Source organism: Pungitius pungitius, chromosome 9 (genome assembly GCF_949316345.1).
Source record: "Pungitius pungitius chromosome 9, fPunPun2.1, whole genome shotgun sequence".
Lineage (NCBI taxonomy): Eukaryota > Metazoa > Chordata > Actinopteri > Perciformes > Gasterosteidae > Pungitius > Pungitius pungitius.
The window spans coordinates 14,986,149-14,999,885 of NC_084908.1; the positions used below are offsets into that span (position 1 = coordinate 14,986,149).

Here is a 13,737-nt window from a genome sequence, read left to right on the forward strand (position 1 = left end):
TGAAGCGCACGCTGTACGCGTAGATGTCAGCAACAAGTTTGTCATTTGGAGCAGCTGAAAGTTGATGACAAGTTGATGACATCTCATCAATGCAAGTTGGTTTCCAAAATAAATGAAATTCAGCGACGACATTTAGAATCAATTATGCATTCAAAACTCTTTGGCCTGCTGCAAAAATGTATAAACAAATAGCATGCACTATTACAGAAAGGAAAAGTAGACAAATTCTTCTTGATACAAAATTATTTATTTTTTTGAATTATTTAAGAACCATTACAAATCTGATCCCATGATGGAACTACCAACTGTCTGACAATGCAGGGCCACACAATGAATTACTGCGTGGAATATATTAGCAACGCATGAGGAAAACAAAAAAGGAAGATGACAATGTAACAAAATATCAATATTGATGATAAGACTAGTAAGTTTGGAGCACCAAAGCTACATGCACCACAGTTATAAAGAGAATAAGAAGAACAAAGCAATGTTAGGACAGAATAAATAGAAATGGTTTGTAGAAGTTTACGACGTATTCGGTTGTATATCCGAAATTCTTCAACTACTAGACCGTATCAGACAGTGTAACAAAGTCAAGTGAGACAAGAAGCAGGTGTGTGTGTGTGTGTGTGTTTTAGTGAGTGTCCTAATTCAAACAAGACATCATGTGACATCACTTTCCGAGGACCAAGGCATCAACTTTTACAGAAAGAAATTGGGCATACCCAATTTTGCGCAATTACCACTGCCACTTGTAAACATAAAGTACAAAGCAAATTTTTGGGGGTTTCATTAAGGAGTTGAGTGGGCAGTACCTTTGTAAATTTGGACACCACAAATAATGAACGTACATCCACACCTATTTAAATACTGGTCAACAGTACTTTGAAAGTCTTTGAAATGTTAACAGTTAATTGAATATACAGTTAGAAAGTTAGTGAGAAAAACACATCTATTTAAAGAACTTCTTTGTTTGACTTCTACTATAATTCCAAATCAAAGGGAGTTCTTTTTTTAAATTTTTTTTTTAATAAAAATAAACGTTTAGTTACACTTAATTTAACCAAACTCACTCTGATGTCATAAGACTAACAACAACAACTGAGACTGGGAGCAGTTTCATGTTCAGTTGCGGGTGAAAGTGACACAGACAGAAGCCAAAACGCAGATTTGTGACAGTAGATGAGTGGTCCCACATCGACCCGGTTAGACGTCAAGGTCTTTCCATGTTTGTGTCATCTGAGACTCAACCTTTAGGCCTTCTCCAGTGATTTATAGTATTCCTTCAGCACGGCCCAGGCCTTCGGGGCCATGAAGCCTTCCGGCGGATTCTCTCCCTCGCGAGCCATCTTACGCATACGTGTGCCTGAGATGAAGTCATAATCTTGATGGCTGCACAAAAACAAAAAAACAAGTTTTTAGAACCAGACATATTTCAATCACTCTGCTCATCAGCCACTCAAGAAATGTGAGCCAATAACCGCTTGAATCGGTTAGACTCCCGAGGCCCCCCCGCCCCCCAAAAAAGAGCTCTTGTAACATTAACGTCCCGATAGAAATGTCCTGATTGAGACGTTTTGTCTTCACTCAAAGATGCCCGGAGCCAATGCCAAGAAACAAAAAGGTGAAATGTCCCAGGAGGCATCTTTAAAGGGCATCGCTACGTCCGTCCTGACGTGAATAATTCATAATGAGTGAACGTGTAACAATATTTCGTTCCTCACACACACACGGCTGCGAATCACCCCGACCACCAGGAATCTACGTCTGCATGAAGGAAATGAAGCTGTGACACGCTTTAAACTGATCACATGATCAAATGCGGTTAACAATTAGATGGAAGCCTCCCCTCCAGAAAAACTTGAGTTGATAAGTTATTGATGGCTTTGTTTAAGGCTTCAGTGGCTGAAGTCACATCTTTAACAACCTCTTCAATAAAACACTGACTTTTTTTTTAAATCGGGACCTTTAAGTATTAGACATTTACCCTTGTCTCCACTGAGTTAACGGTCAGAGGGGGTCCTGTTGAGGAGTCAACTTTTCAATTTGCTATCACACATGGCAGAAAGAAGACTGTGTGGTGGAATGATGGGAAGCTGAAGAACACGCGTGACGTGAGGCAAAAAGTGCTCCCGGGCAAATTCTTCCGAGTGCCTTTTCATACAGTGTCAAATAAAAAACAGCTTGCTTTGATCTGAGCCGTTCGTCTTTGGAAGAAGACTCGAGGGTTTTGCTGGTGATTAGAACAAGCATCCACATTCTTCCTGAAACTTGGCGAGGTGCTTTTGGCCTGCACGACAGAATGGAATGCCATAAATCTAACTGGGTGATGACGACAGAATTTGGATATCGAGTGACCTCCTTTGATTTCTCTCTTTAGCTTTAGCCTTCAGATGACAACTAGCCACTAGAATGACAAAGAAATCCAGAAAAAAACTATTTTTAGCAGCATTAAAAAGGTACTAGATGTTCCCGATCAACGTTTCAGTTCGGACTCAAGATCATAAATATGCATCATGGAAAACAAAGCAAATCTTTTTAGTCTGGCCATACTTAGTTGTAACATTCCTGGCCAAACACTTTAAGTTGCGTAACCTGACCTTGGAGGCTGCATCAAATCCGGACAAAAGGCAGTGGGATTGCATGATTCATCTTAACCATCATGTGTCTGTATACAGACTTTAATTAATGGCAGGTCTCTGTAATTTTTGAGTAACATCAAAGCTCATACTAATCCACAAAACATTTTAACTGAATGAGGAAGAAAAACAATCCCTGCTATTCTTGGCTTTGCGTTGAAGATAGAGGAGGGGGAAAGAAAATGGATGAAAGGGTAAAAAAGAAAAAAGAAAAAAAGACAAGCCTAATGAATAATTGATTTATAGAATGTGATTGCTGTTTAGGCTGCTGGTCCTAATTGGCCTTAATGTGAGGAATTAATCTGGAGTAAATCTACCAATAAGTAGTTTAATTTAGTGTGAGCAGTGCTCCTTTAGGGCCTCCGTCCACACAGCTTCTTTTCTCATTTGCTCCCCTTCAGGAGGGAGCAGTGCTCCACCTCTTCAAGAGGCCGCTCTTAACTCTTCTCATCTTTCCAGGAAAGTGCTGGTGATGTCACTGCGGAACCTGAACTTTTTTTTGTCAGAAGTGACACCAACCGATCAAAGACCACGAAGCCCATACAGGGCTACTTCTTGAGGTTTAAAGCTGTGATATGTTGAAACTCTGATGAAGCGAACAGAGATAGAGGCCCTTAATCTAAAAATATATAATATATTAAAAAAAATTCTGTATTGCATCACCCGTTAACTTAAACAGATGGGGAACCAGACGGCAGGCTTTAGAATTAAGACATGAAAAAGTACTTACTTGTTGGTGTCATAAAAATCCATTGCTTTTTTGACCTTGTTGTAAGCTGCAACCTTAAAGGGTACAATCTCCAGGGTGATGAGGCCGGGGGCCATGGTGAGGACCTTGGCGCCATGAGTGGGCTCGTACAGATCTTTTCCCGTGTCAGGGTGGGGCATGCCTGCAGGGTCACGGCCCACTATGTAGAAGTTGGCTCCAGCCACCATTCGGGCTCTGCAATGCCACTGAACCTGTGGGATAACAAAAAGAAAAAAAATGCTGAATACTGTTTAATTTTACAGAAAGGTGGATACTACAGAATCTCACTTCAACTAACAATATGTGTATTTAAAAGTGCAAAACCTCAGATATAATTAAAAACAAAAATGTCCCTGTTAACATGTACATTTTTTTAGCAGGGCTAAGCTACACTAACATGAGGTCAGTCAATGCATTCAATGCAAGCAGTCATGCTAAATCTCCACATTACTACTCGACAGTTACTAATACCACCACCATTACATTCTTGCCCGTGTAGTCTGTATATCTTTAAATCTTTATGGCAAGACAGACCCTGGAGAGGCAGTTTAATTCTTTGCAGGCCTTGGATATATGTTGTTTTTAATGGGTAAAAAGGAAAGTCAACTCAGTGATACTAAGTCTGGCACTCGGAGCCTCCCATTCCGAATTACAAATTGAATAAATTCTATGCCTGACATCAACCAGCCTCGAATCTGCTCTTAATCATTTTGCTGCAGGTTTCCAATTATCGTAAGTGAATGATTAAAAGATTCCCAGCTACAGAGCTACGCTCACTCATACGAAAAGGGGTTGTGTACGACAAAGAAACACTCAACGGAGCGCCTCAAGTCAATTTCAAATCCTCTTTCCTTTTCCTTGTCCCTCGACAGAAAAACCTGTTGCGCTGCAGTCATTTTTGGTGTTTTGCCTCGCTCTCACTTGAGTGGAAAACGCCGCAACGTTTTAAAAAGGAGGAAGCGCTTAACCACGCAGACACAACGTCCTTAATCATCATTACCTCTGTCGGCCCGGCGTACATCATGGGTGAAGGAAAGATGGCCACGATGGTAGACTCTGGATTGAGGATGCCCTCCTCCAGCACGGCGGCGTGCTGCTTCATTCGCCAGGGCAGCGGCACGTCGTCGTCCTTGGTCCATCCTCCCAGCGGGTGGAGAAGCAGAACGGGCCGGCGGTAGCCGCGCTCGATGAGGCGCTTGTGGGTGTCCTGCATCAGCAGGGCGTGGCCGTTGTGGACTGGGTTGCGGAGCTGGAAGGCAAACACAGCATCTAAAGAGAGAGGGCGAGAAGGGTTTGTGTGACTGCAGCGAAAACACAACTGAACACATATGTGCAAGACAAACAAAAGGCTGCGGTGCACCCAGAGATAATCAAGCAGCTCGGTGCACAGCCACGGAAACCGCATGGAGAGCTTTGCTTCCTGTACTCAAATGGAGTTCCTTTAAGGAGGCTTTTGAATAAGAATTAATGAAAGGAGAACAGTCACAGGAAAGCTTGGAGGCACTCTCTTTTAATCAATGAAATGCTTTTATTCAGGGAGTCAAAGGCTTGATGCAGAGTCTGGGTCTCACATGACTGCACCATTACAATAAGGGCATTTCAATTGTTTTAAAGAGAGTCTTCTTGTATCTTTCCACATTTTCACACTTCTCCTGGACTGACGTTTCTACGACTAAACAAAGAATAGCATGGTAATGCGGTGCGTCTTCTCGTTTATCTCTAAAAGTCCTTGGTTCAAGATCTCTTGGCACATACCGGCATTCATTTCTTTGAACTTCTGTTTGAGCTCGGTGGGTGTCAGTCGGTACTGATCGAGTTCATCGTTCCAGTAGATCTTGTCCAGAACCTGCAGGTCTCCCCCGACCAGCCAGTCCCCACTTTCCATCACCATCTGAAATAGGAGTCACAATGACCATGACAAGGAACAAAACTCAAACATAATCCAGACTTAAGACACTGTGGCCCATAAAAACTTCACTGTGCTGAAACCAGACTAGAATTCTAATAAAACTCCAGAGTTATTGGCCAGTTGCAATGGCGACACACCCGCATAAATCAAAGACTCGGGTGTCGTTAAACAGTCAGCAGACTCTGGCGTGTACCCTCTTTTGCATTTGGCCACATCTATTACCTGCATTTCAAAACACAGCAAATAGATTATGAGGCCTTATTCCACAATAAAAACCTGGTGATGAGACCCATGAACATTTTCCCTCAGGTGATTTATCCAACAATGTCCCCGAAGAGCTCCGGGAACCGGGCAAAGGCTGCTTTTGTTTCAGGCAATATCTTTCGCCTCCATCGTGTGGCATTTATGAGACTGTAGCTAGAGTTACAGAAAAGTCGAGCCTGTGCGATGTTAATGTGATACGAAGTGACATTTCTCCACGGGCTGTGTAATACAACAAGCACGGCTCCAGCACGGAGACGGAGAGCTCAAAACAAAGGCCACGAATGACACATGAAGCGTGAAGCATTGCGGAAAAGACTTTTTGGAATCTGATGGGGGGAAAAAGATGTCACTTATTTCATCCAACACGTCCTGTTAGACGTTAGTGAAATACCTCAACAAAAGCTCTTTGATATGCATGATTTACAGACTTATTCGGTTTGATCTGGCAAGCGATAAATACAAATCGAAGTTGTCCACGTAACGTGATCAATAACCACTTGGCTTCGCCTTATTTAGGATCATGTCGGGATTTGTTTTCCACACTTCAATTAATCCAACATGTCAACTGTTGGCTTGAGAAGAGTCGTAACAGATGTTTATAAGTCTTACTCTTAAGAGAGATCAACAGTTTAGACATTTATTTTCATAGCATAACTGAATGGAAGATAAAATGTCTGGGTGGATACGTCCACCCTTTACACATGTGCTCTATTTAACTGTTAGAATTCCCCCGGGACTTCACATGTGAAAATAAACACACCACACCGTGGTTTTCTGATGAAGCGGACTCCCGTCTGACTGACGGACAGGTAAACAGGAAAAAGTATTATGGAGCAGGTCGTTTCCGCTCCGGGAAGAGACGGGACAATAAAGTCGCAGCAACCAGCGGAAGGCGTGCCCAAGACGGGAGTTAAACACACACACACACTTATGTTCACATACACACACGTTTTAATGAGTGACGCCTTAATCGCGGCAGGCTGAGCACACATGTTCAGCTGTGACGGGTTAGGGTGGATAAAGAATGACAGTTACGAAGGGTGTTGACATTGGAAAGTTATGGTACCAATTTATGAAACTGGCAGCTTTCTGCAACCTAAAAACACATTAGCAGGCCAGATTTAATCATAAAAAATATATATATTAGAGAAATTACAACTTTGCCCGGAATATTGAGTAGGCTGAACTTTGGTGCTCTAGGTCCCCAACCTTTTTTAGCCTGACAGATCGGTTTCATGTTAGACAATATTCTGCCGACCGGTCTTGGAGGTGTGGTGGATAAACGCAATGAGAACAACACAATAATAATAATAATACAAAACGTTTTTTCAGAAAAAAAAAGTCTAATGACAAAAAAATGTTTGTGGTGCGGCCCCGTACCAAAAGGCCTGTGGTAATCTCGATCCAAGGCTTTAGAGCGTTAAACTGTATGTAAGTCTGACCCCAGGGTGGGAAATCACTAAATACCAGACAGGTTACTTTCCGTTTGGGCTCGCAACTTTGCTAAAAACAACAAGTGGTCAGCAAGCCACAACAATCCAGAAAACGAGGGGATTTAAAACGAACCGGTTCACACAATGGTGGGATGGATTTATGAAAAATCTATCTGACAACTATTCATGGCTGTAACAGCAGACCGTTTCCATTATTTTCCAGCTACAAGCCGGCGGTGCTTTGCGAAGGCTGAAACGGATCATCTCAAGACGTTATCTTGTGTCCACCTGAGCCCTAAAGCAGATGGAAACAATCACTGAATATAATTGGATAAGAGTCGGGAGGGCGGAAAGGTAGAAACTGGCAGCGATTCTACGGGCCATTGAGTTTAGCAGAACAATCTGAGCCAGAGACTCAACATCCAAATATAACACCTGCAAAATGAGGGCGGACGACGAAGATCAAGAGATTTTTCTGGCCGTGGTGAGAGACCGTGGGAAGCTCCGCCTCCACCTATTCAGTCTTTCCATAAGCAAAGAGGAGAGGCCAGCTCAGATCTGTGTTCGATCAGTGCTGAAGCCAAGGAGGCAGTTTGCAGTGTTTATCGCATAGCACGTTGAGAGAGACCATCTGCACCTCTGCAACGCGGGCTCAGCCCTTTCACCATGGTTGAACTTTGTTTTTAATTCGATAGCACTGCCAACACGGCTGTTCAGGTTTTTAAAAGATTGAAATGTACCTTGATGTAAGGGTGGTCCTTGCAGGTGGTGCCCCACTGACGAGCACACCGCTCTTCTTTGCGGTGTTCATAGAACTCGGGGTTGCGCAGGATGGCTACTCGTCGGCCGTTGTAGACCAAAGCCACCGCGGTCACGCCGTCCAAGCGCTCCTTATCGGCAGTAGAGATCGGCAGCACCACGGGCACCGACAGGTTGATGACGCCACCTGGGACAATGGAAAGCCCAGAGCAGTTTTGAGAGACAAAGGCAATAACGCTGCAATTAACTAGTACTTCTTAAAACCACATAATCCGCTGTTTGTTTGCCTGAACGTTCATTCGACTCCCCGCGAGCGGGCAACAACGTAAACATTACTAAATTGGCCTGGCAAATGTTTAATGAGGAGTGAAATGCATTCCAGGGTGTGCTTTCTGGACCTGAAGGAGGGGCACTAGCTCCGGGAGAGTGAGAAAAGACAAAGGGCAGGTTAAAACGCTTTAAAAAAGGTTTGTATACTCAAGAAAACAGCTAAACTATTCAGATCTGTTACCATGCTGTACCCCCTTGGGCTAGATGGGGGATATACAGCTAAGCCACAAGCCGCAGTGGGTCTTCAAGGCTACAATTTAAGCAGCCAGAGGGAAAAGAAATCCCCCTCTTAAGTTGAGCTGTAGCTTGACCCTTTCCCGTTCTAAATTCCGTAAGCTTTTCGGCGGGCGCGTCGTGCCATCCAGATTGATGAGAACGCTGGGACCGGCACGCTTTTCACATCAGATCAAATGCCGTGGAAACGGGAGGGCACACGGACCCACGGCTCCCCCTAGACCCTCTTCTCGTCCCCTCGGTCACAGTAGAGAGCGGACAGCTGGTTCCAATGAAGCGCACAAACGGGACTGCCAAATGTCCGCGCGAGTGAGACACAGGCTTGGATCTGGGTCTTTGTTTATTTTCTCAGACTATTTGATTAGTCAAACATGCAGTTTTCTGATTCTCAACAAGTTTGTTATAGTTTGGGCGATCAATCCTTTCGCTGTAATATCACCGTCAAAGTCCTGGAAGGAAGTGAAACTGGACAAATGGTGGTGTGTGGTGTCAATCAATACAGAAGTCCCTTCCTCTGGAACAGTCTCCCTCCGGATAAACAGGAAAAGTGGAATCAAGACACGTCACATCAATATATGCTATATATATATATATATATATATATATATATATATATATATATATATCTTTGCCTCCGTCTGTCTAGCCACCTACACTTCTCAGGCTATCTATCTTTCCAAGGAAAGAATGTAAATCTTCAAGTTGTAAGAGCTGGTGATGGTTTTATCCTTCAGTGAGGACATGCAAAGATATACCTGTCAAAATCTGAAAGTGAAATTCAGGATGTCAACTTTCATTTAGTTGTATGCATTTTTCCTTTTGTGGTGCGTGTGGCAAAATATTTGGCATTACAACACACAGCTGAGGCTTGAGTGGTCATATGGGCAATTAAAGTAAATTGACTTTTTTTGGAATTTCAAAAAATACATGATTATGACTGTAATAACAACCAAAGACCACACCAAATGCAAAAGTGGAAAAAAAAGCATTGGTTGGGAGAATATTATCAGCATATTATAAAACATGGTCATTTTAAAATTCTGCATCTAAATCCATTCAGAGTAAATTAATATGTAATTCTGCAACCAAACTAAGATGTACATCATCACTGTATAATGGAGCACTTCTGCATGTCAGCACGCAAAAAAAAAAAAAAAACTAATTTATATCTCTCAACACATCCACCAAAACAAAATATGATTATCAGTTTGAGAGTATTAAATGCTCCATTTAATCTGAGGCTTTCTTTAAGTAAATAAAAGTTGAGTTGGGCACTGCTGATGGAGATTTGGGGTTCAACTAATGGCAATAATACAAAGCATCCTAAAGCTCACAGTGCTCAAGTCATACTATAAAGAGATATAGTATGGAATTTGTTAACCATCTTCTATTTTTGCGTAATCCATTTAGTGGCCGCTTGTCTCCATCTAGTGACTTTTTCGAGCATTTACAATACGTACATGGAAAAATGAAACAGTTATTTTCCTTTAAAACATAAAACACATCTTACCATCAAGCAGACAGTCAAAATGAAGACACTGCAAATACTCTCTCTCTCTCATAAAGCCATTCAGAGGAGTGGCCCAGCCTTCAGCCAGCACCTGCACCCACTGCATGTCCACCTGAGGATCGCACCCACAGTCGCATTCAGCAGTCTGCATGCTAATGATCAACTCATAATAAGCCATTTAGATGAAAAGTGTTAATGGCTTACATAAATAATAACTAGCCCTTTGGTTTAATTTATTCATTAAGATTTATGAAAATCAGGGGTACCTTCCCAATCTGCACAGCAGGCAGTGTCTCCGCATCAGCCTTAGCCAGGTCCAGTTTATTCTCTTGAACGTACAGCTCTTTAATTTCATAAGAACCATCAATGGGAACTATATCCTGCAGAAAAAAAAGGACGATGATTAACTTCAAGTAAGTCCTTATCAAGCATCCTGCATTAGCAAATATAAAATATATAACAGTTTATAATTCACAAAAGAATAGAATAGAATCAAATATTAGGCTTTACTGCCCCCTCGTGGTTAACAGGAATGATAGCACAGATGTATGTGAAGTCGGAACTTTCTGTCTAAAACAGGAACATTCTGTGAACCGGCCACAGTCAAAAAAAAAAACAACAGTGGTTGACTCTAAACATGTTTTAAACATGTCAAAGCACAGTGTTTCTTCACCTCACCCTCTCTTGAAGCAGGTCAACAAGCTGTTGTATGGACTCATTCACACTGCAAGAGTCAGTCTTCAGCACCAGCTCTGGGGCTTCTGGCTTCTCGTACTCTGAGTCAATCCCAGTGAAACCTGGGAAAATAAGAGGAATCCGTGCACATGTTGGTCCTTATCCTCTATGTAAGGTATCTACAAATTTATTTAAAAAGACGTCCGAAAATTCAATCTGATAGCTTTTTTTACTTTCTTACATTAACATAAGTCAGCAGTGCTTTGTGTACGGCAAGAAGCAAAAGAAACGTTGTAAATTATAGATGGAAATTACCATACATTTTTACTTTAACAATGTCTTAAATATATCAAAGACAGAAGGGAGACGTAAGAGGGAAAATCTTAAAAAACTCCAGAATTGGGTAAAGATCTATCTGCTGCAAAAAACTTGGATATGAAACGCTTCCTCAAACAATGATGCATCACTTTTTTTGTCATGTCATTTGACAAGATAAGCACATGTTGAAAAGGTGTGAAAGGGAGAGATGATGGTACTTTCATGAGTCGTGCAACAGCAGAAGACCCACTGATGAAAATGTCAAATATTGCGGATGTATCCCCTGAGCAACGCTGTACTACTTGCCCTGAGTTTTGCTCCTAACGTATCATATGGAGGGGTAATATGACTTGTAGAATGTATGATGTAAGAGATGTCACATTAGCCCAGACTATTATGAACCCTGAATTGATCACATGACAGCTATAATAGTCCAGGCTGTGGCTCTACTGCTACATTGCATCTAAACAGTATTAAAACATACTCCACCTCGTATCTCTCCCGCTCTGGCTCTCTTGTACAGCCCTTTTACGTCCCTCTTCTCACAGACATCCAGTGGAGCGTCCACAAACACCTCAAAAAAAGGTAGCCCTGCAGCCTCATGGATCTTCCGAGCATTGAGGCGATCCTGACAACAACAAATGATGTACACACATGATTTAGTTAGTAAAAGATAGCACGTTGGTATTACAGGTAACCGTGTATTGTTTTCACCAAACAAAAATGTCAAAAAAGGACAACTTTCATTGCAGTGTACACGAAATTAGATCCCATTGCAGCAAGCAACGTCACACAGTAAAAGGAAATACATTTGCTCCTAATTGTACTGGAATAGCTGGTGCACTGCAGATGTAGTAATGAAAGTTTCTTTCACTTTTTAAATAAACATTGACAAATTCACTTTTTTAAATGACTTAAAAAGTGTAAAATTAAAAAAACCAGGGCAGGACTAAAGATCCTGCTTAAAAAATACCTATTTTATCATTTCAAATATACTGTTAGCACTGGCATCATCAATTTCAGCAGGAAAGATGATCAGTATTATCATCAACCCAATCTATATTAGTATATTGATCTCCAAAAGGCATAGTACTTTACAAATGACCATAGTTCATTCAAATATGGCTGAGTATAGATTGTATAAAAGAATAAGCAACATCATCAGTTTCTCTAATGCAACATTTCAAAGCTTTCTTCCCTCACCCTGCTGTAGGGGGAGATAAAGCTGGCGATGCAGACCAGCCCAGCATCAGCAAAAAGCCGAGCCACCTCAGCAATGCGCCTGATGTTCTCTTCACGGTCCTCTGGGCTGAAGCCTAGGTTTTTGTTCAGCCCCTGGCGGATGTTGTCCCCATCCAGGGTGTAGCAGGGGATACCGTGACACACCAGGTACTCCTCCAGAGCCATGCTCACTGTGGTCTTTCCTGCGCCTGACAAACCTTGGCGCAGAAGATAAACAGCAGGATTTACAAAATAGCTTTGACGTGATTTATGGGTTGAGAAAAAAAATTAAACTAATAATAAAATAACCTACCACTCAGCCAAACGGTGCATCCTCTGAACCCTCCTCTTGTGCCCACAACCTGCCCACGCTTGTTTCGGCTAACATGATGAGCTTGATAGGTGACATTGGTTGCACGTTGCATTCCCTTAAAATTGTACAGATTCACTGTCAATGCAACACACCCAATTATTCAAATATATAATTATTTTTTGCAAAAAAATAAGGGGAATTTCATACAAACCTACACTGCCTGAAGAAAATGTCTTTGACCCTTAAAATATTTTGAGTCATTAAATATTATTGGAAAAAAAGTATTGACCCTGACGTAGCCGGATTAAACCATCTCTATTACTTATATTGAGCTATGTTGTTGTAAAACAGATATTATATCCCAGAAAATAAAAATTAATTTTCATAACTTTTTTCTGAAGACATTAAAAAGGCAACAAAACAGATCAATATGGGTTGTCAGATATTTTTACATGAAAAGCATTCATAGCAAAACCGATGTGCTCGAAGTATTTGTTTCATCAGTTGCGACACCGCTGTCATATTATCATCATCAGGCGTTACAGCTTCAAACAACTAATTGTTAGACTTCCATCGTTCGTGTGTTTGGTATGTTAGAGGACCACAATGTATATGATGAATCGTTATCCTTGACGTCTGCAACATATTTGTATCGCTTTCGTTAAAGAAGAATATGGGCGTGCACGTCACCCACGTTAGCTGCCAAAAGCTAATAGAAGCAGTATTTTGTTGACACTTTTAGGACACGGCAACTACTCCGGTTGATTTGTGACAGCTTTAAATTTAAAAAAAAGCTGGTCGCCCAACTTGACTGTATTCAGCATTTAACGGTTGTCTAACTGTGTATCAACTAACGGTAACTGATTAGCAACGTATCATCCTGCTAGCGGCGAAGGCTTTAAATGCAGAGCTAACGTTAGTTAGCATCACAACGGTGGAATGTGAACGAAGTTGATTACCGTTACCGAATTACCCGCAGTTTTAATGATTAGTGGGAGTGAAAGTGGTTGAAAAACAAACATTAGAATCGAACCAACTTGCCCACAGAATAACTCACCCAGTTTTGGGCAGCGTTGCCTAGCTTCGGTTTCTTGTTCGAGTTGCCGTAAGTTTCCATGTTTGCGAGCGGTCCGTTTCAACCGGTCATCAAAACACAAACCGAAAAACTGGACTTTTTTTGTTGCTAGCCCAGATTTGTTCTATAACGGGAGATGTGACTTGTCTCCAATGAATGGAGGGACCCGGAGGTGCTTGGTGCAACAACCAAGGACAACAACCGGGAAGAGCTTCACAGCGGGCCACGTCGCCGGCCACGGAGTGACGCATTTCCTCAGTGGGCGGGGCGAAGGGGCCCGGGGAGCTGATCTGATCCACAGCGACCGAC

General features: G+C 42.0%; 1 protein-coding gene across 1 annotated transcript; it reads right to left on the reverse strand.

Annotated features, from left to right (window-relative positions):
• Positions 1 to 237: 237 nt before the first annotated feature.
• On the reverse strand, positions 238 to 13,619 carry papss1 (3'-phosphoadenosine 5'-phosphosulfate synthase 1). Its single transcript, XM_037472361.2, has 12 exons — positions 13,411 to 13,619; positions 12,354 to 12,468; positions 12,023 to 12,258; positions 11,309 to 11,447; positions 10,505 to 10,623; positions 10,093 to 10,206; positions 9,827 to 9,938; positions 7,734 to 7,939; positions 5,143 to 5,278; positions 4,388 to 4,656; positions 3,370 to 3,599; positions 238 to 1,392 (listed from the first exon to the last, which is right to left on the reverse strand). Exons 1-12 carry the CDS (start codon positions 13,468 to 13,470, stop codon positions 1,254 to 1,256), a joined length of 1,875 nt encoding a protein of 624 aa, XP_037328258.2. The 5' UTR covers positions 13,471 to 13,619; the 3' UTR covers positions 238 to 1,253.
• Between the last annotated feature and the right edge of the window lie 118 nt (positions 13,620 to 13,737).

Bases quoted from the DNA above. Each gene is read 5' to 3' on its own strand.
- papss1 (XM_037472361.2), bottom strand. From the start codon at position 13,470: ATGGAAACTTACGGCAACTCGAACAAGAAACCGAAGCTAGGCAACGCT. The intron at 12,469-13,410 runs GTGAGTTATTCT...TACAATTTTAAG, and splicing joins GCAACGCTGCCCAAAACTGG to GGAATGCAACGTGCAACCAA. The intron at 10,624-11,308 runs GTGGAGTATGTT...TTATTTTCCCAG, and splicing joins CAGAGCGGGAGAGATACGAG to GTTTCACTGGGATTGACTCA.